Raw genomic sequence first — 25,430 nt, forward strand, 5'->3', positions numbered from 1 at the left:
CATACATATATTGTAAGATGTAATTATAACGTCGGGCGGGTTAACATCGTGTACCATTCGGGGCTTTAATCACGTGGTTCTTACATCGGTACTACATTCCTCTCAAATGCAGCTTGACGTGCGCCGTTTGTGACGCCACGCCCACATCCCCACATAATCCGACAAAAAAGGCGACGACCATCAAATACTGCCCGTTTCGCTTTTCCGAATCCAGAGAAATGTAAACAGAACACGACACCGAAACTCCGTCGAACCGAATCCGCGCCCCTAACCCCTAAACCATGAGCAGCCAAACTTGTGTGGTTTGAAGCAAGTGTTTGAACCAGTCTTGGCACGATGCGGTATCCTGGATATGTGTATGTGATGAGTACACCATGACGATGGACCCTGCACTTTAATTCGACCGTTGGCAGCCCGCTCCCGATTTAAACCGGTTTTCCCCCCTCCCACTCTCACCCACCGCGAAGCAGAGCAGAGCAAAACTAGCCGTTGCCCGACCAACAAACACTCTGCTTCCTTCTCCCCCGTCGCCGCCCGCATCCATCCATCCCCCGCCCGTCCTCTGATCCCGTCCTCCGATGGACTCCGCCGCGGCGTCGTCCCTCGTCGTCAGCCCCGCCTCCGACGACCGCTTCTGGGACGGCCTGCGCACCCGCGTCGACACCATCCTCGAGGACCGCCGCCTCGTCGCCTCCGCCGCGTCCACGGTGCGTGCTCTCGGTCGATAGATCCTGGTTGAAATCCCTCTTTTTCTTTGTCCGGAGCTGGATGGATCCTGACGCGCGCTTGCTCTGATCTGATTCTGATCTGTTGGGCGCAGTGCGCGGCGGCGTCCGGGCGGCCCAAGCGGCTCCGGGAGGACTCGCTGATGCTGGTCCGCGGCCTCGACTCCGTCGCCGCGTCCCTCGCGCAGCTCTCCGACACCCTCACCGCCGCCCAGAAGGTAACCACGGATTCCACCGGCGTTCCCTTCCCTCGCCGTTCCTGTTCGACGATCTGACACCGGACGTGTGCTCCGGTTTTTTCAGGGCGTGAACGCTCTGGCCATGTGCTCGTCCCAGGCGAGGGAACGCGAGAGCGGGGAGGAGGAGCCCGATGCGAAGCGCCGCTGCACCGCCTCGACGGAGTTCGCGAGCCTCGAAGCCCAGAAAGTCGTCAATGAAAGTTCAGACAACGGCGCGGCGGACGCGAAACCGCGCGCGATGCCCAACGGCGACGTCGTCGTGGCCTCCGCCGAGGTCGCGCAGAGCACCAACCTGAAGCGGGCGCGCAGTGTGAGTGGCCGCGAGCAGAAAGAATCTCCTTTTGTTTTTCACGCGATTCTCGCTCATGATTTCGTTACTGATTCGGATAGACGAAATGATGCAGCTGGCGGTGTCGATGGCGGGCAGGGCGGCGAACCTGGCCCGGGAGCTGACGACCATCAAGTCGGAGCTGCGGTTCATGCAGGAGAGGTGCGGCCTGCTGGAGGAGGAGAACAGGCGGCTCCGGGACGGCTACGACGACGGCGGCGCCGCCCCCGAAGAAGACGACCTGGTAATTTCTATACCAACCACAACCCACATTTCCTTTCTTCAGAATCAAAATCGGCAGAATTTGTCATCGTTCTTGCTTGGCTTGGCTGATCATCATTCTCTCTGATACGGCGGCAGGTTCGGCTGCAGCTGGAGGCGCTGCTGGCGGAGAAGTCGCGGCTGGCGCAGGAGAACGCGAACCTGGCGCGGGAGAACCAGAGCCTGGTGCAGCTGGTGGAGTACCACCAGCTCACCGCCCAGGAGGAAGAAGAAGAGGAGGACCACCTCCTCACCGCCTCCTACGAGGAAGCCATCATGCAGGGGATGCGGCTCGACTTCTCGTCGCCGCTCGGCAAGTTCGACGGCGAGGGCGAGCTCGACGGGGTTCCGGCCACCCCCGGCAGCAAGCTCGGCGTGCTGGTGTCACCTGATGAGTGAAAAATGTTGAAGACTCCAGCGCTGAAATCGCTGCAGCACTGGAGTGGTTTCCGCTGTTGTTTTGTGTTGCGTGCTTCAGTTTGAGCACTACTCTCTCCGGTGGCCGGATTTGGTGCTTCTTGACGACGATGGCGGCTTGTTATCTCAGTTGAATGTTAACCATGTTCCTTGTTCATTCCTGTTTATTCCACTCTGAAGTCTGAAGTAGAAACTGTGCTGTAACTGCACAGATTATTAGCATGTTCCATGTTCTCCACAAGCTCTGAATCTTTTAAATCACACTGCAATCCTGGGATAGTTCTGACGAAATCATCTCCTTGTTTACTCCACTCTGAAGTCTGAAGTCCTGGGATGATTCTGACGAAAAGGCAAAAGAAAATGAACGCAGACAGGGAAGCTACTGCACTGTGCCATGAAAAATCGGCATCACGGTTATTTTCTTGATGATCTAGACAGAATAGACGATCTATAAGTGGTGCTCGTTGTCTATGCTAGTGGTGCTCGTTGTCTATGCTAACCTAGTCAGTCTCTAGTGTATCTATATATACTAATTTACAATCATGCCACTCCAATGCCAATTAGAAGATTGGACAATGGAGGAACACAAACATAAACAAAAGTAGGCTATTATTGTGCCACCACACCACAGGAGGGGAGCTGCTGACGTGCCTCAACTGGGAAGCACCGGCTGGGTTCTTCGTCTCCTGGGGAGAGTAGTTCTCGGGCGTCGAGCGCGACGAGTTCCGTGAGTTGATGGAGAGAGGGTTTGAGCTATCGGTGTCATAACCTGCATGTTCACAGAACAAACATAGCATGAGCATAATAAGCAAATGACTTTCTATGAAGAAACAAAGCATTCGTAACGGTTTGCTTACAGTTGAATTTCTTCCAGCCAAGTATCTTCCTTTCTCGGTCAAATACAACGCGGACACCGGTCATGAAGTTTTCTGCACCATTTCTTGACTGTTAACAACTATTGAATGTGCTTCCCACAATTAGGAATATACTATGTAGTATATAATATAATTCAGATAGGCTATATCCCAAGCCCATACATGATGTTATCACAGTTAGAACATTGTTTCACAGCACATGATATATTGAGATGATTTAAGACAAGTAACTGTATGCCCACTACAAAGATTTGCAATTGTTCATACTGGCAATCACGGCAAAAGAAAAGAATGTGAAATGCCTAACTGAATTGCCTGTTCTGTTACCGTCATAAGTGAAAAGAATTCGCTAGTGCTGAAAAACCAAGATGACTTTGGTTTTGAACAAAGGTTGGTTAATTCTGGGGACGAAATTACAACAGATACTCTGTTCTTGTCAATGATCTCAGGATACAAAAAAAAAGTGCAAAAATGACACTGTAAAAATGCTTAGAAGCGTCAATGATAATGCAACAGAAGAGTCCCAAAGTAATGGTTCTGCAGTAAACTTACGTCCAATTATGTTTAGCTTCGTGCTCTTGACAATCGCCAAGCAATAAACATACTCATGTTGCTGCAAATATCAAAGCCAACGGGATCGTTACATAATCTGAGCCTGTTCCTATTGTTAAGAGAATTGCACAATCTGAGGCTCGCAATACCTGAATGGAGATAACCTGCCCTGGATCAATAGCAGGGAACAGGCTCCCACCTGCTGTTCTAAGACTTATACTAGGAGTTTGAATCCTTGCCTCACTAGAGCTGCACAAGTTAACCTTGGTCATTTTAGTCATGGATTGACAAAACATACGACTAATGGTTCTTATAAAATTTATATGCGACATAAATTAACCTCAGATCGTAGCAATATTCGAAGGGGATTCTTGAGTCAGCGGCATGGCGATTGGCTTGAACTTGATTATGGAACTGAAAACGAGAAATTACAGCATGAATATTCCCCTATTGAAGCAAGACCAAACCAAGACAGAAAATTTACTTACACCATCTGTTATATATGTATATGCTGGGTCTGCCAAGTATGTGAAGGATGTCCCTGTGTCGAAAATAGTACTAACTTCCAAATCCATTATGTTATTTCCAACAACAATGCCAGTGATGGTGATAGCGTATGTGGGGCTGGAAAACAAGAAATTATCCCAGATGGGCCAAATTAACAAGAGGCCGACAGCAATGGACTTGGCAAAAAACACAATACCTAATTGTAAGCCAGGTAAATGGATAAATTTTGCTCACTGTTTCTGATTGATGTCAAGTGGTGTTTCCTCTTGGTCTGTGCTGCCTTGGTCTCCAAAACTGATCCTCCCAATACCGTCACGGCCAAAACACATTGAGAAGGAATTTGATGTCAGACCTTTCTGAGCTAGAATGCTAGGAACTGATATCATGTCCACCCCAAGTCCAAAAAGACCGTTTGGAGCAGCAGCATCCAGAAATGAGCCAGTCTGAACCTCTCCGCAACTGATAAAAATGAAACAGATCAAAGTTTATCAAAAAAGTTGAAAATAATGTTTTTCATCTCACCACATAAAGAATAAATATTACCCAAACATTATTTGTGCCTTGAGAAATTGAGGGCGAGTATCCTCTGTTGATAGGTAAAGCACATCCTCAACAAGAAATCCAGAAGATGATGTGTCTGCAGAGACATACACCATCTTGTATGGACAACTTGATGTTGTAGAGCATTCTTTTCTAAGACCGCAAAAGTCACTATTGCAAGGAACTGACTGGCTTGTTGATGACAGAGAAGGGATGTAAAACGAAGCCTGAAATCTCAGAAAATTAATAACTATAAGTAGAAAAATGAAAGTCTAAAAACAGAAAAATGCAGGCATACAGCAAGGTGACAACAAAAGGTTAAATAATAAGTGTGTTCCCATATCACAAATGACACTACTGAGAGGGGGGGAGGAAAGAAAAACGTTTTTACAATGAACAGAGGTCAAGGTATGAAGATTAATTTTGGGCATAACTGTGCTGTGACTGCTGTCCCTAATGACCCCTACACCATATGTTTGTAGTGCTAAGGACTGCAACCACCGTAAAACAGACTACCACTAGACCTGAATATTAACTGTCGAACAGAGGCTCTGCAAACAAGAAGAGAAAACCCAGAAGGGTGTTACTTATGTATGCAAAATAATTTGGTCAGGTAATTCTTTCAACAATCCGGTAAAACAAGAACATGAGTCGATAGAATTTATGTAGAAAAGACTCCAGAATTTTCTTTCAGTACAGTTCAGATCTATGCGGTTTGAACCAGTCCATGATCAACGGAACATAAAACAAGTTGCAAACGAAAATGGAAAGTTCATAGAACTGTAGATCTACACTTCAGACCTTTCTTATTCTCCATGGTTAACTGCACCTAGAATAATGACACAGTAGAAAAGAACCGGCATGTGATTAACTACGAACAGGAGGCCGGGGATGTCCCCTTTTATAAAAAAAAATTTAACTACGAACAGTCAAAGAACACTGAAAATTCACCCCCTAACTCATCACCACCGATCAGTGTTACATGAGAAATGATCATGTAAGCAATTTTATCACTATTCAAGAGTTCAGATAAACAGTGCTGATATACACATTAACGATACACATCTAACACATTTTCTTTCGCACGCATAGACTGTGACAACCATAATTGTCCACAATGGCAGCACAGCAGATAGGAGAGGCTGAAATTTGAGATATTAATTATACTTGGGGTAAACAACATTGCAGTGAAATTCATGCCACTTGACAGTAACTGCTGCGCTGCCAGATCAGACGGTGTTGTATGCAAAATATTGCCTCATAGTCACGCATATGGAGTGTGAGATGATGATACCACAGGCAGGCCCCTGACTACAGGATCAAACAGGCCTACTACATTGAGCTTCTGAATTTACACTTTGCATCAGTTTCGCCACCTTATTAGGACACACGGCGGAGCAAATTTTAATGGGAACAGAATGCGATATAAACATGCCGCGTGTGAATTCAGACTCGGCGTTATGATATGCGGCGACGCCAATCTACATCCAGGGAGCGAAACTGTGAGGAGGAGAGAGGTGTTACCGGTGCGGAGGCGGCCGAAGAGGGCGGCGGCGTGCAGCCGTCGCACTGGCAGGGGAGCCAGAAGAGGTCGCTGCCGGTGTCGAGCGCCACCATGAACGTGTGCCCCGGCGTGCCCACCGTCACCAGCGCATAGTGCAGGCTACAGCCAGAAAACCGCAGACAGTAGTCAGCATCTGAATTCTGAAGAACCAAAAGCACACAGAATCGCGAGAGGGGGTAGGTAGCAACAGCTGGGGGCGCTTACAATCCGAGGTTGCTGACCTTCAGCGTGGCGTTGCCCTCGGAGAAGGTGAGCGGCGGGCGGCCCCCTCCTCCGGCGGCCGACAGCGCGCGGTGGCGGTCGTGGCCGGCGAGCGCGGCGACGTACGCGGCGCCGCCGGGCGCCGGCCAGCCTCCGGGCAGCTCGTGCCCGCGGGCGTCCGCCCAGCGCCGCACGCGCGCGGAGAACCGGTGGTGGAACTCCAGCGACGGCGCCCCGCCCGCGACGCCGGCGACGAGGAGCGCCGGGAGCAGGAGCAGGGCGCCGCGGAGGGGCTGGGTGGCGGTCATCATCGGGGATGCGGCCGCCGCATGTGCCTCCGCTCCGGCAAGGGTCCGGTCCAGCAGCCGCGGTCGAACCGACGGTCGGCCGTGGGGCGGCGGCCGGCGGCGGGATTTCGGCGGGCGTGCTGTGCTGCCTGTGTGTCGGAGTGTGAGTGGGTGCGGCGTCGAGTCGCTTTGCTTTGCGCTGGGATTATTATTTTTAGCGGTTTCCAGAGTACGGAAGGCAATAATTGTGCTCGCTTTGGTTTCTTTTCTTACTCGTCGTGGGCTGGGCTGTAAAATGGAAAGTGAGCGCTTCGGCCTAATGGATGGCATCCCCCTTTTCCACCTTTCCTCCTCACCCCCTCCTCCCCTCTCACCGTCCATCTTCGTCGCGAAATGCCGGTAATCTAGGAGTAGTTACAAGTGTTTTATCGTTCCAAAGCGTTAAACAAGAGGTTTGATCCCTGGTGAGATGGGGGCAACGCCACCCTACTAACCATCCAACCACTGGTTGGGTCTGAAGGAGTAAAGAACCGCGCATATGGATCGATTGATGAACACAGCCGCAGCCGCCCTTAGCCTCCTTTGATTCAAAAGGAATTTTACAGAATTATTGGAGGATTTGAATCCGTATGAATTTGTCATACACAGCCATTTGATTCGTAGGCTTGAAATCGTTACGAGTTAGGAAAACTTCTAAAGAATTGCTTTGCCCTATATTTTGGTGAAAAAGTTCCATCCACTCAAAGCTCTTTCTACAATTCTTTTATCTTTTTCATGCAAATTTCTGTGATTTGCTAATGTTACATGGTTCAAATGGGCCTGCCACACCATTTCTGTATTTTAATCGTCCACGTGTTTTGTCTGTTACCTAAGTCAAAATTGTATGTTATCTAGAGTCATCGATAAAATCATTATTTGGATGCGTTTTAAATGGATTTTGCATAAATAGTTTATGTTAAATGACATTGCATATAAAAGAAATAGGCCGACTTAGTTCGACTAACTAAGAGTGCATGTGTATGTTTTTTAGGGAATGCATGTGTATGTTGTTGGTGTGAGGTATGGCAACAAAAGAGACACCACGCCTAGTGTGATGGGAATTAGATTAATGCTGCGAAGGTAATATATGTGTAATGAATCAATCTTTGAGTAACCCATATGGTATATTGGTTCCGATGTGAATGATCTTTTAGTTTGCAAAAAACATCTTCGGCAACATTTGTATCAAAAGTTACATTACTTCATGAACGAGCCTATGATATATCAATTGTGAGTTGATTTTCGTGTGCATGAGGGGGAGAGGGGGGGGGGGGTGACTCTTTGATTGCCCTCGAGAGAACTACAAGCCTGACTTACAAACATTATTGTGATAATCAACACATACTTCCATATACATCATGGAAAAAATCAACATATTTATGTCCTCCACTTGTTTGGCTAACACTGTTTACAATTTGCAGCGTGAAAGCTCCCTACATCTTGCCAACCAATGGATCAAATGTGGATACCCACTTGTCATAGTCCAGAGGAAAATCAAGGTCACCAAGTGGTATGCCATTAACAAAGTAGTAAGGTGTCCCGGTGACACCTCGTGCACAACCAAACTACAAAATAGAGAAAACATAAGGTGAATATTGTGTCTAGAACAATACAAATTATAAAATACGACATATAACGTGAGACGAGTTGAACAAACCTTGAAGGAAATCCTTGCGGCCTGATCCGACCGTGAGTCGTTGAAGCCCGCTCTATATGCAGCCAAATTGGCTTCGCCAATGACGGGGGCGACCAGGTTGTTCGCTATTTTGGCGACCACCGCCGCTCTTGTTTTGGTGTATGTCGGCGTGTTGTAATAACCCTTCTGAAATGTTACCATCCGTTAATTCCTTGTGATCTTATTGTGTGCGTTATATGCTGTGACCAATCTCGGAGGTATTTCCCCCTCAGGAAAAAAAACAAAGTGTCATATCATGCTTATGCATGCTTGATGTATGCACCGGCTAATCCATACTGATAAAGCTAGCTTTGGATGTGAACTTTTGCTTGTATATGACTTGGCATGGACAAAATTAAGTGCATGGTGGTTTCATCCAATGGAATGTGAGCAGGGTGCTTCTCGGTTCCCTCTCTTTGCCTCAAAAAGCTGCATTGCACTGCACCTATTAGTGCTTCCAAAGCAATGCCTAGTCATCTCCATCTAAAGAAAAAGCAACAACGCCTTTGTGCTTATATTAGTTGTGATGTTCACACAAGAGGCAGCACAAAACATCTCAAAATATGCCTGATTTTTTCTCTCCTTTTCTTATACACCTTTTGCTTCTTCTCCTTTAGTAAATTATATAAAGAAGCGGGCAGGCAAGAGATAATTAACCTGGTATTTGAAGAACTTTTCGAGCAGGGGATAAACAGCTGACGCATTTAGCTTGTGCACCGCGTGGATCGACCGGCAAGCAATGAAGGAGCTGCTGTGGTAACTGCACATTTCACAGAGAAAAATCGCATCATGAAATCAGTAAAAGATTTATCGAGTCATTACGCTTGCTGCTGCTTTATGATTTTTGTAAGCCAGAAGCAGTCAGTGTACCGAATGAGCAATTGATGATAATAAACCAGGACGGAGGTAGTAATAACTACGGTACCTAAGGCATATCCAACTAAAAAAACTACCTAAAGCATATTGTACACAATAATACCATTAATAAGTTTAGTTTTTTTTGGCTGAGTGGAAGAAGCTTAGTTTATTGGTTGCAAATTGTGCAATACGAATTTCAGAGAATGTGTTCGATGATCCCTCTTCTCACGCTATTTTAATGCTACGTGTCAACCTATGCATGGAAAATCACAACCAAAATTTCAAGAAAGTTCTCCCAAAATAGTTGAAAACATTGGTACAGGTCGATGCATCGGCCATGCCATCAAGTTTCATGTCCAAATTAGATTGCACGAGAAATATAAAAATATAAGAAGACAAAATCAGTTATGACTTGAATTTGAATTTGAATTTAAATTTGGTGCCATTTAATGCTCCTTTTGTCTCTCAAGACGAGTATCAAATTTCAAGTGCGAAAATTATGGCATCGTAGGATCGTATACACTGATCTAATATTAATTAGGTTTGTGAATGATATTGTTCATGACTTGCACCGGCTTCATATGTATTATCATTGTGTTTGCCTAATAAGTGGGGCATCTCTTCTTTTTCCTTTTTCCTTTTCTTTTCGGAGTGGAGGCTGGCTGAATTGACATGAGCCAAAAGGAGCTCTTATTTTCTTCCACGAATACGCAAAAGATATGCACAGTCGCATGGAAGAAAAATAAATAGTACAGTATGTGGCAGCTATTATAGTGGTGCTTTTGTTTTCTCTAGCTATAAAGCTCGACCACGCTCTAATTGGAAAGTAGAGGAGAGTGAGATGCAACAGATTTAATACCAGGATAATCTTGCCTTTAATTACCATAGAAAAAAAATAATCATGGTGTGCCCTGTCCATAGAAAAAAAAAACTTGCCTTTAATTACGTGGACAAAAGAATAATGTTGCCTTGAATTACCAGGACAAAAATCTCTAACTATAATATCAGTTTGGTGCGCCCTGACTATAGAAAAGAACAATCTTGCCCTTAATTACCATCCAGAACTATTTTATTTTATAGTTTCTGAGGCAAATTAAAAACGGAATGCTTTCGTAGTTGTTCGTCTTTCATAAATCCAATGGATTTTAGAGATGCAGTGAAAAGGCTCCATGTTTTCAGTCCACGCTCCTAACGACGACAATTCGTATGCAAAAGAAAGAGAGAAGAGGTGCTGGAAGCTAGCCAACTCCTCCCCCTCCCTCCCGCGGCGCTCCCGCGAGCGCCCGGGGGGAAAACCCTAGCGCCGCCTCCAGCTCCCCCTTCCTCGAGCCTTCCTCCTCTCGCCGCCGCCTCGACGTACTGGCGGGCAAAGCCTGGCCAGTGCTGGCGGCGGCGGGGGCCTTTCCTTCCCCCTCTCGGTCCGGCAGGCGCGGGCTTCCGGGTCGGGCGGCGGCGTGGCATTCGCGCGGGGCGCGGCGGCGTGGCATTCGCGCGGGGCGCGGCGGCGTGGCGGCATCAGCTGGCGGCGGCGACGCGAGTTGTGGGCGGCGGCGTGAAGGGGCTGCAGCGGAGGTGGTGCACGGAGGGCTCCGGCGGCGGCGTTCAGCCGGATCTGGGATCTGCCGGCGCGGGCCGCGGAAGGCGTGGGCTGCGGGCGTCCGCCCCTACCGTGGCCTCGGCTGGTGGTGGAGGCGCAGCGGCGGTGGCCGGTGGGCGTGCTGGTCGGGATTCAGTCGTCCCGCCGGCTGGACGACGACGGCAGGGCAGATGGGCTCCCCGGTGAGTATTCTTGGCGTTCGGCGGCTGTACTTGGGGTCCCTCTTGCCGGTGGTCGGGTCTGCGTCGGTGGCCTTGCGCCGTGCTGCGTCGGCCGCCGAGGTGGGGAGGCACAGGGGTGTGTCCGGTGGGGAGGCTGGCTGGAGGGATGGGTGGCGCCGACTTGCTCGGGTCCCCGTCACTGGCACAGGGGGTGTGCCGATCCGGATGCGTCCGCTCCCCCACCTCCCCCTTTCCCCGGCCGCGTGTTGGATGTCGCAGCTCCGGGGACGTTCAAGGCAGGATGTATGCTGCGGTTCGTCGGTCAGTGGTGTTCCTTTGGTGCAAAGTTGATCTCTTTGGATGGTCTTGGGGGTGTCTGGATGTTGGGCGGCGGCCCTGGCGGCGGGAGGCGTGGCGTTCGGGGGTGGAACCTGCGTCTCAGGTGCGGACGAGCAGCCATGGTTTCGCGGGGGACGTGGCTGCGGGTGGTTGGCGGAGCAGGGGTGTGTCGGCAGGGTGCAAGCACCGGGGTTCATCACTTGCCCAGTTTCTGGCCGTCGGTGGCGGCGTCCGTGGACGTCGTATCCTTCTTGAAGGCTCCATCGCGGTGCTCCCACCCCCTGCATCGCTCCGGGTGAAAACTTGATCTGCGGATCGGACGGTGGCGGCTATCCGTGGTCGTACCCTTCTGGGAGGCTCCGTCTTGGAGTCCTTGCTTCGTCATGGTCCATCTCACCCCCTCGGTGGCTCCAAGTGGTTCTTCGTAGCTCATATTATGTTTGCTTGGTTGTTTCCGGGTGGTGTGATGGTGCTCGACACCTTTGTATCTAGCCTTGGGTGTGTTCGGTGTGTGTCGTGGTGGCGTGTGTTTGTTTGTCTCGCTCAGATGTATGTGATGTTATTTGCTTTATAATATAAAGCGGGGAAAACCCTTTTTCGGCAAAGAAAGAGAGAAGGGTTTTTGATGCATGGTTGAGTGTGCGTGACTCACGGGAGCGGGAAGAGGTGGACGACGACGGCGACGCGGCGGGCACCGAAGTGGTCGGCGGCCCTCCGCAGCGGCGGCCAGGCGTCGCGGCTGTCGGGGCAGAGCGGGTTGAAGAAGGCCTCGACGACCACCGCCTCGCCCCACGCCGGCGCCCACGCCTGCCCCCCGTACACGAACCCGTTCGTCCTCGCCGGGACTGGCACCTGCGCGCTGCAGCGCCCGGCCGCGATCACCACCGCCACCAGCACCAGCAGCGGCAGCGACACGCGGCGGTGGCGCTGTCGCCTGGCCTCCATCGATGGATCGATCGATCGCCGGACTCTCAGAGTCACAGTGCTAGCCTAGCCACTCGTACGTGTCTGGTTGTTGAGCACTCTATGCCGGCCGGTGCACGGCGCGCGTGCAAAAATTTATATGCTCCATAGAATACTACGACAGCTGATATGTGTCGTTAATTATTACCGTAAAAACTGTCATTAACAGGTGGTCACTAGCTTCCTAATGATGCGGCAGACATGCACCAGGCCTGGAAAAATGTATACTCACTCCATCCGGGTCTAGATACATCCATTTTACTTTTTTTTTAAATAGATGCGTCCATTTGAATGGCAACTAATTCCAAACGATATAGTTGACGCTCAAACTTGAATGTATTTAGACGTGCCTATACATCATCTACATACATCCTTTTTTTCTCTTCATGAGAATCTAGATACATTCATTTGAGTGACAACTAATTCCGGACGCTCAAATGAATGTATTTAAACGTGTCTAGATACATCCATTTGAGCGACAACTAATTTCAAATGAAGGGAGTTTTTTTTTTTGCGTGGCGATGAAGGAAGTATATACAAAGGAATCATAGCCATTTAGAATTGTGGCGATTCTCGTCGCTCCCGCAAAAGAAAAGGGTTCACTTTAAGTCGTCGCTACCCCTGTTACAGCACCAAATTACATCCAAACTGCCACTCGGGCCGAACTGCATCACACGCACAGGCCAGTCGGATCTCACGCAGCACATCCGGCCCCGCCTGCCGGAGCCCGCGGGAACCCGCCTCGTCCCTCCCCGTTCTCTGGTGAGCCGGTCTGCCTCCTCATCTCACCGTCTCCTTTGACCTCCTCCTCTCTGTTAAATAGGAGTAGACGGCTTTATATGAATGCAAATTAGGGAATTTTAGAGCTTATAATCGATGGGGAAAACAGGATAGGTGGCCAGCGGCTAGCATGTGGAATCCATTTCTATTGAACAACATCGAGATCCATTGTTGGTTGGCATGAATTTGAAGGGCTGAATGTTGTGGTTGGAGGCAGGAGAGACAAGAGTCAGAGGAAGAAGGCAGTGAGCTCTGTAGGTTAGATGTTTGGATCGTGCAAATGAATAAAATACAACTAGCGGTGTATTACAGGCATGTTTAGTTCAATTTCACTCAAGGGCATTACAGACATTTGAGCACATAACTTATCCCACAATCTCAGAGTACAATCTTAGAAAAGAACTCGATGGTTGATTTTGTGGGAAGCTGATCCTGTGGGAAGTTTCTCAGAATCTGATTCTAGAGAATCAAAAGCTGAAAAGAACTGGGCCGGCTGTCAGCCGTTTTATAGCTAACAGCTTGTGTGTCTCAAGTTACAACCTTACAAGTTTTATATGCTGCTTACGATTTATTTTTTTGAGAACCATATGCTGCTTAGAGAGGAGCTAGTCCTTGGGGTTGTAGCGAATCGACGGCTTGGGCTTCAGGCCCATCTTGATTGTTCGGGCCGAGCGATAGTGGAGCTAACACTCCCTCTCCCTTGATGGCCGGCTTGTCCCCAAGCTAGAGCTCGAGGAAAACGTTGCCACAATTCCTCCAAATTTTCTCAAGTGGCCACTGTCTCCAGTTGATCTGACTAATGGATTAAACCTTGTGGAACTACATCATCACCACGACGATGGAAGCGCCACTGCGGCACATCAGAAGGAACAACAAACTGGGCATCTTGAGAGGGAAGATCAAAGTGTACCTAACAGTGTGGCCCAATAGCCAGCCCGAGTTGCGACACATGCAGCGCTGGGTGGATTTTACTCGCCGCTGACTAACTTGAGTTGCGACGCATGCAGGACAAGGTGGATTTTACTCGCCACTGGCAACTGAAGATGATAAGCGGATGCTACCGCTCGCTCAAGTACTTTGTAAGGGCCATAGTACTTAAACAACAACTTATGATGAGCACGAGCAGCGACTGAAGACTGAATGTATGGTTGCAGCTTCAGGCCGACCTAGGCGGTATTGCCTATTTGGAACTTTGGATTTTTGTACTCATTGTATTCGCATACTCGAATTGCAAACCCTTATAGAAAAACATGCTCCAAAGCTGTCAATTAATTTCCGCGTGCACAAGGGGGGAGGCCATCGAGGGAACTACATGCCTGACTTACAAACATTATCATGATAATGAACACATACTTCCATCAACATTATGGAAAAATCAAACTATGTATGTCTTCCACTTATTTGGCTAATATTGGTTACAATTTGGAGATATTTATTTGCAGCGAGATAGCTCCCTACATCTTGCCAACCAACGGATCAAGTGTGGATATCCACTTGTTGTAGTCCATAGGAGAACCAGAGTCACTGAGTGGTATGCCATTAACAAAGTAGTAGGGTGTCCCAGTGACGCCTCGTGCACAACCAAACTACAAAACGGAGAAAACACATGGTGAATATTGCGGCTAGAACAATAATATGACATATAATGCGATACAAGTTCAACAAACCTTGAAGGAAATCCTTGTGGCCTGATCTGACTGTGAGTCGTTGAAGCCCGCTCTGTATGCTGCCAAGTTGGCCTCACCAATGACGGGGGCGACAAGGTTGTTAGCTATTTCGGCGACCACCGCTGCTCTTGTTTTGGTGTATGTCGGCATGTTGTAATAACCCTCCTGAAATGTTACCATCCTTTAACTCCTTGTGATCTTATTGTGTGTCTTACATGTTGTTACCAATTTAAGAGGTATTTATCCCTTGGACATAAATGAAAGTGTCATATAATTGTGCTTGATGTATGCACTAGAAAAGCCATGGTGGAAAAGCTAGCTATGGAATATGAGCTTTTGCTTGTATAGATGGTGCTTGGCATGGACAAAAAAACATTGCATGGTGGTTTCATCCAATGGGATGTGAGCAGGGTGCTTCTCGGTTCCCTCTCTTTGCCTCAAAAAGCTGCATTACACTGCACCTAGTAGTGGTTCCAAAGCAATACCTAGTCAGCTCCATTCAACAAAAAAAAGCAACACCACCTCTCCTACGGTGAATATTACCGAAATACCCCTCATCTTTTCAAAATGTTGTGCTTGATTTTCTCCTCTCTCTCTCTCTCTCTTTTTGCACCTTTTGAAGTGTGATACAGTGGGTAATAAAGAAGCAGGCAGGCAAGAGATAATTAACCTGGTATTTGAAGAAGTTTTCGAGCAGGGGATACACGGCTGACGCATTTAGCTTGTGCACCGTGTGGATCGACCGGCAAGCCATGAAGGCGCTGCTGTGGTAACTGCAAATTTCACAGAGAAAATCACGTCACAAATTAAACCAGTAAAAGTTTCATCAGAGTTACTCCGGGAGCTAGTGAAAATAACATGTTTATGATTTTTGTAAGCCAAAAGCGGCCAGGTTATCAAATAAAATAATGAAAGATTTTTTAAAATTTCTTTTTGTGGGGATTTTGTTTCCTGAATATGACGGATGATGTAAACTGAGTTTCTAATGAAAATTTCTACCTTTTTTTTCCTTTTTCCCCAAACATCACTCTCATTAGACGGTTTGCTTCTGAATACGAAGAATGAAGATTTTTTTTGAATTTCTTTTTGCGGGGATTTTTGGTTTCTGAATATGACGGATGATGTAAACCGAGTTTCTAATGAAAACTTGTACCTTTTTTTCCCTTTTTTCCCAAACATCGCTTTCATTAGATGCTTTGCTTGCTTAATAAATACCAAAATCATATGGTACTAAATCATACCGTCAACAAGTTTTTAGTTGTATCAATGATGTTGTGATGACTTGCACCTCGATCATATGTCTTATCATTGTGTGTTGCCTAATGCATGGTTGGGGCATCTTTTGTTTCCCCCTTTTTCTTTTGTGAGTGGAGGACGATTGGATTGGATTGACATGAGCAAAAAGCAGCCCATATTTTGTTCCAGGAATACACAAAAGATATGTAGCGCCTGCGTGGAAGAATTTTTGCAGCTATTATAGTGGTGCTTTTGTTCTCTCTAGCTATCACAAAACTCGACCACGCTCCGGTTGGAAAGTAGGTGAGATGTAACATATTTTAATACTGACTATAAGACCAGTTTAGTTTGGTGTGTCCATAGAAAAATAATAAAATCTTTCCCTTTAATTACCATTGTGCCACCCGACGCAGAACTTGTATTTTTTACGGGCAAATTAAAAACAGAATACACTAGAGTGAAATGGACGGTAGTGAGGTTGGAAAAGGATCCATGTTTTCAGCCCACACTCCTCTTGGTATGTGTGGGCTAGCTAGACCTGGCCTGACACGTCTGAGCACAAGCGAGTCACAACTGATCAGACGTGTTCCTAGTCATTTGGAATTTTTGGTTGGATTTTACCCGCCGAATTCACAGGCAATTACTTATACTGACCGAAGCAGGCCACGGCTGAATTTGCTAGAAAGTAGAAACCGAGGTGGAAGAATCAGACTGAGGTACCAAGACCAAGACGACAATTCATATCCTATGCAGGAGGAAAGAAAAAGAGAGGATGGTTTTGATGGTTGACTGGGCGCGTGACTTACGGGAGCGGGAAGAGGTGGACGACGACGGCGACGCGGCGGGCGCCGTAGTGGGCGGCGGCCCTCTGCAGCGGCGGCCAGGCGTCGCGGCTGTCGGGGCAGACGGGGTCGAAGAAGGCCTCGACGACCACCGCGTCGCCCCACGCCGGCGCGGCCGACTTCCCGCCGTACAGGAACCCGTCCGTCCTCACCGGGATCGGCAGCTGCGCGCCACAGCGCCCGACGACGGCCGCCACCGCCACGAGCACGAGCAGCGCCGCCGCCGCCGGCACACGGTGGCGGCTGGGCTCCATCGATCACGATCACGATCGCTCTGCTGGGGCTGGGCTACCCACTAGCTTGCTTGCTTGGGTGTTTGGCTGGTAGCTCGCTGGTGAAGTAACAGGAAGTGAACACAGCTGAGCTGAGGTATATATTTGGATGGAACAAGATGGAGTACACGATAGAGCGGAGGTCGTTAGGACGACTGATGATAGCCGAGCACGGCGAGTGCACGCACACAGGCAGCCAAAGGTGCACATTATTATGTATAGACGCAGAGGCAGACATTTCGCCGAAAGCGAGGCCATGGAGGTGACGGACGGACGGCTACCCCGCAACGGCCAACGCATGGCACGCACATTCCAGGCGATGACATCGCACGGATGGTAGGGTGACGTGGGGGACGCCCTAGCTTGACCCGCCGGAGATGAAGCTCACGAACAACGGGCTCTGCTAGAGAACAGCGTTGCATACAACCAAAGTGCGGGATGGATCGGCGCAGCATGTAATATACATATGTATACTAATCCCTCCGTTCATAAACATAATATGTGTGTTTTAATATAGACTGAAATAAGTGAACAAACACACTAAAATACGTGTGCAATACGACAACCAAGTATAGATATGTGCGAATTAGGCCCAGATTCGGAGGAGACTCCACTCGGGAAGTCCACGGCGATGGCGGCCTGCATGACGGGGGACATTTCATTCAGTTCGAGCGGAGCACATAAACGACCTGTCACGGTAGTACTTTCTCCGTCCGGAAATACTTGTCATCAAAATGAATAAAAAATGACGTATCTAAAACTTAGATACGTCCTTTTTTTGTTCATTTTGATGACAAGTATTTCCGGACAAAGGGAGTACGTACATATCTGTTTCCACTTGCTTTGGGTTTTTCCGCGAGCAAGTTGAGAAGAACAGACAATTCTTCAGCGAATAAAAGTCACTTTGATAGATGCTTCTTCTCAAGGACAAAAGGAGAAGACATGGCAATGATCCTGCCCAAATTTACTACCCACCGTGCATAATACGGAGTCGTTTATTTACTTCCCAGTACTTACTTATATTGAACTAAAAAACACGACAAGAACACCGGCATCAGTAAAGAAGTAACAGCTTTTGCAGTTACACAATCAGCAGTCCCAATACAACAGCCCGGCCCAGCCAGACAACCAAATGAGCCGACGAACAGCCAGGATGAATGAGCTTTCTGCTCTGGGCTTCCTCTTAAGAATCATAGAGTATGTAAGCCAGTGGTACCAACAAATATACTCACTCCCGGTCGATCGATCGATGAACACAAGCATCGCCAACCGCTCACCCTTATTCAGATCTGTTCCTCACACCACCCCCACTAGCTGGGCGTGCAGCGCAAGGCCTTTTGCAGAAATTGCGACGCCAAAAACAGAAATCATCACCTCCCGTGTGAAACCACGCTCTCTTCCTAGTGTTCCGAGCCACCCAGGTCGCCCCATCTCACCTTGTACTTGGCTGCCAGGTAGTGGGCGCCCACGGGCCCGCGGCTCCCGTAGGGGTATAGCTCGGGGGCCATCCGCTTCTGCTCCAGCTCCTTCAGGAGGGGCGTGAAGAGCTCCCACGCCGCGTCCAGCTCGTCCGACCGGATGAAGAGCCTTCGCTCTCCTTCTATCGCGTCAAGCAGGAGCCTCTCGTACGCATCTGGTATCTCCTTGGGGTACCTGAGGCAAAATTTATAATAAGACTTCACAGATTACGACCAAGCGTCTTACTAAGAGACCTACGCTGCTACGAAGTAGGACGAGTGTACAAAACAGCGTATCTCCAAAGGAAAATTATTGCAAAGTATCACTGGAAAAATAAATTGTTGGGTAAATTTCAAAGCAGCAGCAGCAGCAGCACTGAAGACACCACTTTGGTTGACAAAGCCATGGCCTCTTGCATTCACAATGATGTACATGGGCAAAACATCGAATTGCTATTAGTTATCACTTAGCATGAACTAATTGAATGGGACGGACTTAAAAGGGGGCATTTGAACATATTATAAAGAAGGGCTGTAATAAACTGGATGGATTTACTATTTCATATTGAGAAGTTTATCCAATTCATGGAGTTTGATCAAACACCATATACAGTTTCTCCAAAATAAAATATGATATCCAATAAAACTTTGAATGTCCGAGTTTATCCATTTTCTTAATCGCCAGGAGACATCTCAGACTACACATCTCACTTACGAAGGCAGCCTAAGCCCTAGACAAACAAATAAAACAAAGAAGGATAAATGCTAGAGCTGCGGTTTTTTGTCTAATTGTCTACATGCGAAGAGAGGAGCTTCTTATGCACAACGTCAGAATTAATACTTCATCTTACCTTGCTGCATAGTGAAGATTCAGATTACTCCTATCTAGTCTCATACCAAGACCAGGAATCTTGTTGTTAATCTTCAGGTAAATTCCTTCATCTGGTTGCACGCGTATCACAAGTTCATTAGTAGCCCTGTCAAGATCGGTTCCAAAAGACCCCTTGTAGAGATTTCCAGGAACATGTCGAAACTGTACTCTAATCTCAGCCCTGAAATTTGTTCAATTGTCATTCGACTATCAGGATCAACAGCATTAAAGATAAACCATAAAAGAGATGCTCAAAACAAATAATTTTGTGTTATCAACCCAAAACAGATACTAATAAATATACGGTAAATTGTTACATATGGAGAATACGTTGGTCTAACTGCATAACACTAAAAATTAAATAAGAAGCGCAAACAAAAATTTAAAAAAAATGACATCAGGGTTAAAATTCAAATATTCAACAAAATAATGACATATAGCTAAAGTGAACATGTGGCAAAGTGTAGGCATCATATTGATAATGAAAAATATGTTGAAGTGCACTTACTGTTTAGTATGCAAAGCTTTTCCAGCCTTCATGAGAAAGGGAACTCCATCCCATCTAGCGTTATTTATAAAAAGCGCAGCTGCAGCAAATGTTGGAGTCAGACTACCCTTGGGCACCGTCTTATCTTCAGTGTATCCAGGGTATGTAATACCACCCTTTGTATGACTTTTATACTGTCCTATTACCACATCTTCTAGTCGCAATGGCTTCATGGAGCGCAAAACTTTAACCTGAAAGGAATACAGAAGTAACAATGAAGATCAATGAATGGTAATTTTAGAATCGACATGCTCGTTTCACATAAAACACAGATTATAAAATTGATTTATGCTGCTTTAAAGTATACTTTTTCGCAAAAAAAAAAGGATTGATGTATACTGCTTTAAAGCATGTAACAGAATGCAGATAAAACAGGTCTTTAATTGGGGAAAGAATTGGCCCTCCCTCTGTCCCCAATAGGAGCCAACAGTTTTTGGCTTAAAACTGCCTGTGTCGGTAACTTAAAATATGTTATATCCTACAATTAATATTACTAAGGAACAGGCACAAACCTTCTCATTTCGTATGTCCTCTGCTTCCAAGCTAATAGGAGTTTCCATTGCAAATAGAGCTAGTATCTGAAGAAGATGATTCTGCATTATGTCTCGGATAATACCATAGCTATCAAAGTACCTGTGTAATTCAACAATTTGGTAAGAGACAATCCAAGGGAAGTAACACAGTGCCACAAACGATGTATAAATCATTACCCTCCTCGCCCTTCAGTGCCAAAGTCTTCCGAGAATATCAGTTGCACATTCCTAATATATTGCCTTGACCACAGAGGCTCAAAAACAAGATTCGAGAAGCGAAGGACAGACAAGTTCTCCACCAGTTCCTTTCCCAAGTAATGGTCAATCCTGCATAACAAATATAAAGAGCACAGCATTCATAAGAATCCTACTCTATGAAAATAACTATGATGCATATCATGCTCCCGAATTCCCAAAGGGATCATATCACCACTTAAATGTTTCCAATTGGGAAGACAGCTTTGATTTATGCGGGGTATGAGAATGAGAGTCATATTTAAATTAGTGATAAAAGAAAACATGAACAATTCTCACAAATTAAACTAGATTCCTGTATCACCTGAAGATTTGGTCCTCTGTCAGGTACTGCTTCAGACCTTTCGTTAGGGCAGCAGAAGACTCTGAGTCCCGGCCAAAGGGTTTTTCAACAATTACCCTTGTCCAGCCACTCACAGATGATGCTGATTTGCTTGCACATTTTACAACATCCAGGAATATATTTGGAGGTATCGACAAGTAGAAAAGATGGTTAGATACTCTGGGACCCTGCATATAAAAAAAATTTGTCAGAGTATAAGTACATTGATTTTTGAAATGGAGATGGATTAAGTAGTACAAAATAGTTGCATACATCATTTTTTTTTACAAGGCACACCATTAAGATTTGTAAAGCTAATAGATGCTGACTTATTACATCAACAAAATTATATCAAGGGACATTTTTCAGATACTACGGTTTTTGCAAGATGGAAACACAGAACTAGCAAAAATTTATATCTTAACGCAGTTTAGAGAAAATTCGTACAATGAGATACATATAAATGAAAATCATTAAGACTAGCAAGCATGCACTGAAAATATGGTCCTATGAGGAATTCATCCGAAACAACTAGAAATACTATAACCTCATCATTAGAAGTAAAATCAATGATGCATTCTTGGTTTAATTTGAAGTGCTTCTACAAACCTCATGTTGTTTGATCTTCTTGCCTAGCTCCCTGAAATCTTCCTCTGAGTCATATTGACCTGAGTGGTAGAAGCATCGTTTCAGAAACTCTTCCATTTTCTCACTACAGTTCTCCCTGAAAGAAAAGACATAACAGTTTAAAGTAGCACCAAGGGAAATGCATCTCCCTACATAGGATTTATTTCCTTCATAAGTTATGATTGCAAGTTCTCCCAAGATAAGCACCTTTTATCAATCCTGCAAGTCAGTGTTTTGCTGACCATGTCTCTCAGTTCAGCATCTGTCATTTTACTCCGCGCATAGCCAAAGATGGAGAAATGCTACAGAAGAAAATACTTTAGATTGGTTTTTGTTTAAAAAAAAGGTGGGTAAAATTGAATCCTAGGCTGGAGAGAGCAATAGACAAACCTTGGGAAGACAACCTTCATAGTAAAGAGCGAAAAGGGCAGGAAATATCTTCTTCTTCGCAAGGTCACCAGACGCTCCAACTACGGTGATGCTAACCGACGCCTCATCATCCTTCACTAGAGAGGCTAAATCTTCAAATTCCTCGACGGTGATTGCTGAAGAAGTGCCATTTGCCACCGTTGACGGGGCGGCCGGGGCGACAGCGTTCTCCACAGCATCCATGGGAGCTTTCACTGATGATGGAGTGCAAAATGAGTAAAAAAACAGCCATTGTGTATCATTCATACTGTACTAGTTAAGCAACAAGATTCTGAGTAGATGTTGGATTTAAACATCTCTAAGTTACCAAAGCTAGTGGGAATCATCTCAAATCCGCAGACCCACTCAATTCATCTTGCTCTGACTAGTGAATGGCGACTCGATTCATTTTAGACAGTAAGGTTTGCAGCCGTGCACCAGAGTGGTAGGATTCAGATACTAGTACTATGTCAGAATGGTGGTGGTGATGTAGGAGCAGAATGCGGCAGAGCTCTAGGAGGCACAAAAGTCAACATGCCAATTCAGTCGAGGAATCTGGGCTCTAGGGGTGACTGACTATGTTGAGTCAATCAAGTGTGTAATCCAAGGCATGTACGCGCGCAGTTCCCAGCCCGTGGCCTCACCTAACAAGGCATCCCCTGGACTTTGGACGGAACAAGGAGAAGGCCCCAAGAGCGCGGAGAGAATCGACACCCCGGCGGAGCGGAAGAGAGCAAGTGGAGAAGAGAGCGCCCACCTCCTTTCCCGGCGACGGCGTGGATGCGCCACCCCTTGGCGGCTCCGCATCTGGCGAAGGAGAAGGCGAGGGACGAGGAGGGCGGCGGCTGCGGGCGGCGCGCGAGGGGGCCGCCGCCGCCGGCCGCCGCCGCCGGGCACCTCATGCAGGAGAGGGCCATGAGCGTGCGGCCGCTTCCTTCCTTCCTTCCTTCCTTCGGAGAAGACTAGGCGGGCGAGCTGGCTGGCGAAGTGGCGATAGGAGGGGCGGGGATGGGGACGGGGGAGGGGGGAGACGGAGGTTTTATCGGGGATATCGAAGGGGAGAAAGGCCAAAGTTTTGGTGCTGGGGTTGGGTTGGGAGCCGATTGGAAGCTCTTGAGATCGCCGAGGGGGCGGGCGGAGTGGCGGAATAGAATACTCGGTCCGCCCGGGGCGGAAACGCAAAGAGGCGTGGCCCCTTGGCCGCCGCTGCGGTCGTCGGCTGGCTCGGGGCGGAAAATGGTGCCGCGGCGGCGCTCCTCTCGGCCTCGGGTGGTGCCGTGCGGGCTGCGGGGTGGCACGTACGTACAGGTACAGTGCGGACGGAGGCTCGGTAGGTGGCTCCCCTGGCTGGGGTCGGGGGCTGCCAAAACCCAGACGCTCCTCTCCTCCCCTCCCCCCTTGTTTCTTTTCCTCCTCCTTCTTTTGATTTGATGATGGCGAAACATCCCCTCTCCGTTTTGGTCAACGGCTGCTCGTTCGCTCAATTTGCAAATGCAAAAACAAATATGTCAGAGCTGTCCGTCGACATCGCCGTCACAAGCACACCGTCCCGCCACGGTACCACGCCACCGATCGATCGCTCTCCATCATCTGTGCGCGCCTGCGGCATTACCAGGATGCGGATACGTGGTCTCACAAGAAGATGCCACGGCGCGAATGCACACACGGTTCAATCCCACTAGCTACGAATCAAACTATCAGCAGAAGCAAAAAGATGATTTCTTTTTTCTTTTCTTTGCGGGGTGGAGCAAGAAGATGATAATGGTTCTGATCCTTTAACTTTGCATGGTGTGGAAAAAGAAAACAAAAATTGTCACCGCATATATAAAAGAACATACTAATAGGCGGAGCATATGAGGCGTGCTAACAGGGTGACCCAACAATTCAGATATAAAAAAAATTCAGATGCCATGGCATATTGGACAGGGTTGGAACTGGAAGCAACTTGACTATGCGAGAGAAGGAAGTTGCACCACAACAGAAAATCACACGACCCCTTCCAGAAGAATTAGTAATTAGGTGCATGATGGCAGAACTGCCATTTTCTGAAAGTAAATATTCCATGAGGCTAAACTAGATTATTATTTTTTGGTAATTGCACGCAAAACATATCAGTGAAAAAAAAATCATATGGTCTCCTACAAACCAAACCAAACAGATGGAAAAAATATGTTCCTTTGCACCAAAGATGCCCTGAACGATCCATCCCTCCAAACCAAAGGAAAACGTTCCACGGATTGAACACGTGCGGAATTTCTACGAATTCCGGTGAAACACCACTTGCTAATTTCCTTTGCTTTTTAAGATTGTAAGTGCCCACAAGGTTGTCTGATTTTTCGCATGTCGACATTTTCTAAATCTTCAGCCCTGAAAGGCCCTAGTTATGAGTTTTTCGTTCTTCGCAAAAAAATAGCTTGAAAAACATTCTTATATTATGGGATGGGGTGAGTGCTGCTGTTTTGTTTATCGAGTTGGCTTTGAGCATTCAAATGTGCACCCTTTGCCTGCCTTTAGATGCATTTTGGGTCGCACTGTATGCTACTACAACGTTTTATATTTCTGAACAAGAAGTATGGACAACATAGAGTGGTGGTTTTTTTTTTCCCCTCACTTTCTGCCTTGCACTGAATTTTTGCCCATGTGAAATTTCAGCGTTTTTACCTTGCTTGTTGGGAACCTCATTGGAGGCCATCCGATCCGAGGAGAGCCGCCTGCTTTTCCTATGCTCTCGGACGACGGCGGTGCGGTGGACGGGGAGGGGCAGGCAGCCGCGCGCTGTTGGACAAACACGGCGGAGGGGAAAGACGGCCGGACGGGTCAGCGATGGCCTGGCCGGCCGTCGCCCCGTCGCCGACGGAAATAGCGACGGTCAGCTGACAAGAGGCTCGCCTACAAGGCAGGGGGCGACAATGGCGGTGGACGAGCAGGGCACAGAGACAACTACTACTACGTCTCTGAACTACTACTCGCGACGGACAATGGTGTGTACTCTATATGAACTTTCCTCTCTGATGCAAGGCTCATATTATTCCATGCTTCAGGATCAACCCCACTCTGGACCTTCCGCATTTCCTTTCTCGGATTCCTTGCTTGCGGAGTCGAGTGGCGAGACAACCTGAATTCCATGAAAGCCGAATTCGATGCCTTCCTTTTTCCCCAAATTCCTAACTTGCCGACTTGAGTTGAGGAAGCAACCTGAAACTTAAGAAAAAAGCGGACGCCGGGTTTCCTGGTGCCCCTGTTTTTGAGTCCTTGCTGCCTCGTGTTTAAATAAATTCTAATGCCTGCAAATACTCAACATTCTTGGCTCCAAAGGCAGAATCAAAACCGACAGCACTCGCCTTCCTTGTGAGGTGCAAGGCGAGTCGTTTCTTCGCGAAGCCTTCCCTTTTTTCCGAAATTCCTAACCTGTCGATTCGAGCAAATATCCTGAATCCTGTGAAAACCCGGAAGGCCAAAGCCGCAACTTAGTAGCCTTCCTTTTC

At 47.4% G+C, this 25,430-nt stretch overlaps 5 protein-coding genes across 6 annotated transcripts; 1 reads left to right on the plus strand and 4 right to left on the minus strand.

Annotated features, from left to right (window-relative positions):
* Window positions 1-444: 444 nt before the first annotated feature.
* On the plus strand, window positions 445-2,125 carry LOC125535366 (GRIP/coiled-coil protein). The gene is made up of 5 exons (XM_048698420.2): window positions 445-707; window positions 821-943; window positions 1,029-1,274; window positions 1,369-1,536; window positions 1,653-2,125. Exons 1-5 carry the CDS (start codon window positions 579-581, stop codon window positions 1,950-1,952), a joined length of 966 nt encoding a protein of 321 aa, XP_048554377.1. The 5' UTR covers window positions 445-578; the 3' UTR covers window positions 1,953-2,125.
* A 213-nt stretch (window positions 2,126-2,338) lies between these two features.
* Window positions 2,339-6,714, minus strand: LOC125535365 (Eukaryotic aspartyl protease family protein). The gene is made up of 10 exons (XM_048698419.2): window positions 6,213-6,714; window positions 5,969-6,107; window positions 4,448-4,671; window positions 4,139-4,363; window positions 3,886-4,021; window positions 3,738-3,811; window positions 3,547-3,646; window positions 3,398-3,458; window positions 2,828-2,899; window positions 2,339-2,739 (listed from the first exon to the last, which is right to left on the minus strand). The coding sequence occupies exons 1-10, from the start codon at window positions 6,518-6,520 to the stop codon at window positions 2,531-2,533; spliced, it is 1,548 nt and encodes a 515-aa protein (XP_048554376.1). The 5' UTR covers window positions 6,521-6,714; the 3' UTR covers window positions 2,339-2,530.
* Window positions 6,715-7,876: 1,162 nt separating this feature from the next.
* Window positions 7,877-12,179, minus strand: LOC125535367 (uncharacterized). The gene is made up of 4 exons (XM_087542956.1): window positions 11,818-12,179; window positions 8,868-8,970; window positions 8,193-8,357; window positions 7,877-8,100 (listed from the first exon to the last, which is right to left on the minus strand). Exons 1-4 carry the CDS (start codon window positions 12,108-12,110, stop codon window positions 7,969-7,971), a joined length of 693 nt encoding a protein of 230 aa, XP_087399082.1. The 5' UTR covers window positions 12,111-12,179; the 3' UTR covers window positions 7,877-7,968.
* Window positions 12,180-14,146: 1,967 nt separating this feature from the next.
* On the minus strand, window positions 14,147-17,117 carry LOC125535369 (uncharacterized). The gene is made up of 4 exons (XM_048698421.2): window positions 16,618-17,117; window positions 15,246-15,348; window positions 14,576-14,740; window positions 14,147-14,494 (listed from the first exon to the last, which is right to left on the minus strand). The coding sequence occupies exons 1-4, from the start codon at window positions 16,905-16,907 to the stop codon at window positions 14,363-14,365; spliced, it is 690 nt and encodes a 229-aa protein (XP_048554378.2). The 5' UTR covers window positions 16,908-17,117; the 3' UTR covers window positions 14,147-14,362.
* An 866-nt stretch (window positions 17,118-17,983) lies between these two features.
* LOC125535372 (glucose-6-phosphate 1-dehydrogenase 2, chloroplastic) lies at window positions 17,984-24,652 on the minus strand. 2 transcript variants are annotated; one of them, XM_048698426.2, is made up of 10 exons: window positions 24,607-24,652; window positions 21,928-22,160; window positions 21,745-21,839; window positions 21,520-21,634; window positions 20,893-21,098; window positions 20,511-20,660; window positions 20,313-20,433; window positions 19,762-19,991; window positions 19,234-19,434; window positions 17,984-18,578 (listed from the first exon to the last, which is right to left on the minus strand). In XM_048698426.2, exons 1-10 carry the CDS (start codon window positions 24,635-24,637, stop codon window positions 18,326-18,328), a joined length of 1,635 nt encoding a protein of 544 aa, XP_048554383.1. In that variant the 5' UTR covers window positions 24,638-24,652; the 3' UTR covers window positions 17,984-18,325. The 2 variants fall into 2 exon arrangements, with proteins under 2 accessions (XP_048554383.1, XP_048554382.1); XM_048698425.2 differs by lacking the exon at window positions 24,607-24,652 and adding an exon at window positions 22,703-22,977.
* Window positions 24,653-25,430: the final 778 nt, after the last annotated feature.

Source organism: Triticum urartu, chromosome 2A, assembly GCF_056163025.1.
Source record: "Triticum urartu cultivar PI428250 chromosome 2A, HENAU_Tu73, whole genome shotgun sequence".
NCBI lineage: Eukaryota > Viridiplantae > Streptophyta > Magnoliopsida > Poales > Poaceae > Triticum > Triticum urartu.

Bases quoted from the DNA above. Each gene is read 5' to 3' on its own strand.
- LOC125535372 (XM_048698425.2), bottom strand. From the start codon at position 22,862: ATGGCCCTCTCCTGCATGAGGTGCCCGGCGGCGGCGGCCGGCGGCGGC. The intron at 22,161-22,702 runs GTGGGCGCTCTC...CTCCATCATCAG, and splicing joins CGCCGTCGCCGGGAAAGGAG to TGAAAGCTCCCATGGATGCT. The intron at 21,635-21,744 runs GTGCTTATCTTG...CTTTTCTTTCAG, and splicing joins ACTTGCAGGATTGATAAAAG to GGAGAACTGTAGTGAGAAAA.
- LOC125535369 (XM_048698421.2), bottom strand. From the start codon at position 16,907: ATGGAGCCCAGCCGCCACCGTGTGCCGGCGGCGGCGGCGCTGCTCGTG. The intron at 15,349-16,617 runs GTAAGTCACGCG...TGAAATTTGCAG, and splicing joins GTCCACCTCTTCCCGCTCCC to TTACCACAGCAGCGCCTTCA. The intron at 14,495-14,575 runs GTTTGTTGAACT...TCCGTTTTGTAG, and splicing joins CCACAAGGATTTCCTTCAAG to TTTGGTTGTGCACGAGGCGT.
- LOC125535367 (XM_087542956.1), bottom strand. From the start codon at position 12,110: ATGGAGGCCAGGCGACAGCGCCACCGCCGCGTGTCGCTGCCGCTGCTG. The intron at 8,971-11,817 runs GTGAGTCACGCA...TGAAATGTGCAG, and splicing joins GTCCACCTCTTCCCGCTCCC to TTACCACAGCAGCTCCTTCA. The intron at 8,101-8,192 runs GTTTGTTCAACT...TCTATTTTGTAG, and splicing joins CCGCAAGGATTTCCTTCAAG to TTTGGTTGTGCACGAGGTGT.
- LOC125535365 (XM_048698419.2), bottom strand. From the start codon at position 6,520: ATGATGACCGCCACCCAGCCCCTCCGCGGCGCCCTGCTCCTGCTCCCG. The intron at 4,022-4,138 runs GTGAGCAAAATT...CTTGTTTTCCAG, and splicing joins CTTGACATCAATCAGAAACA to CCCCACATACGCTATCACCA. The intron at 2,740-2,827 runs GTAAGCAAACCG...GTGAACATGCAG, and splicing joins TGGCTGGAAGAAATTCAACT to GTTATGACACCGATAGCTCA.
- LOC125535366 (XM_048698420.2), top strand. From the start codon at position 579: ATGGACTCCGCCGCGGCGTCGTCCCTCGTCGTCAGCCCCGCCTCCGAC. The intron at 708-820 runs GTGCGTGCTCTC...TGTTGGGCGCAG, and splicing joins TCGCCTCCGCCGCGTCCACG to TGCGCGGCGGCGTCCGGGCG. The intron at 944-1,028 runs GTAACCACGGAT...CGGTTTTTTCAG, and splicing joins CCCTCACCGCCGCCCAGAAG to GGCGTGAACGCTCTGGCCAT.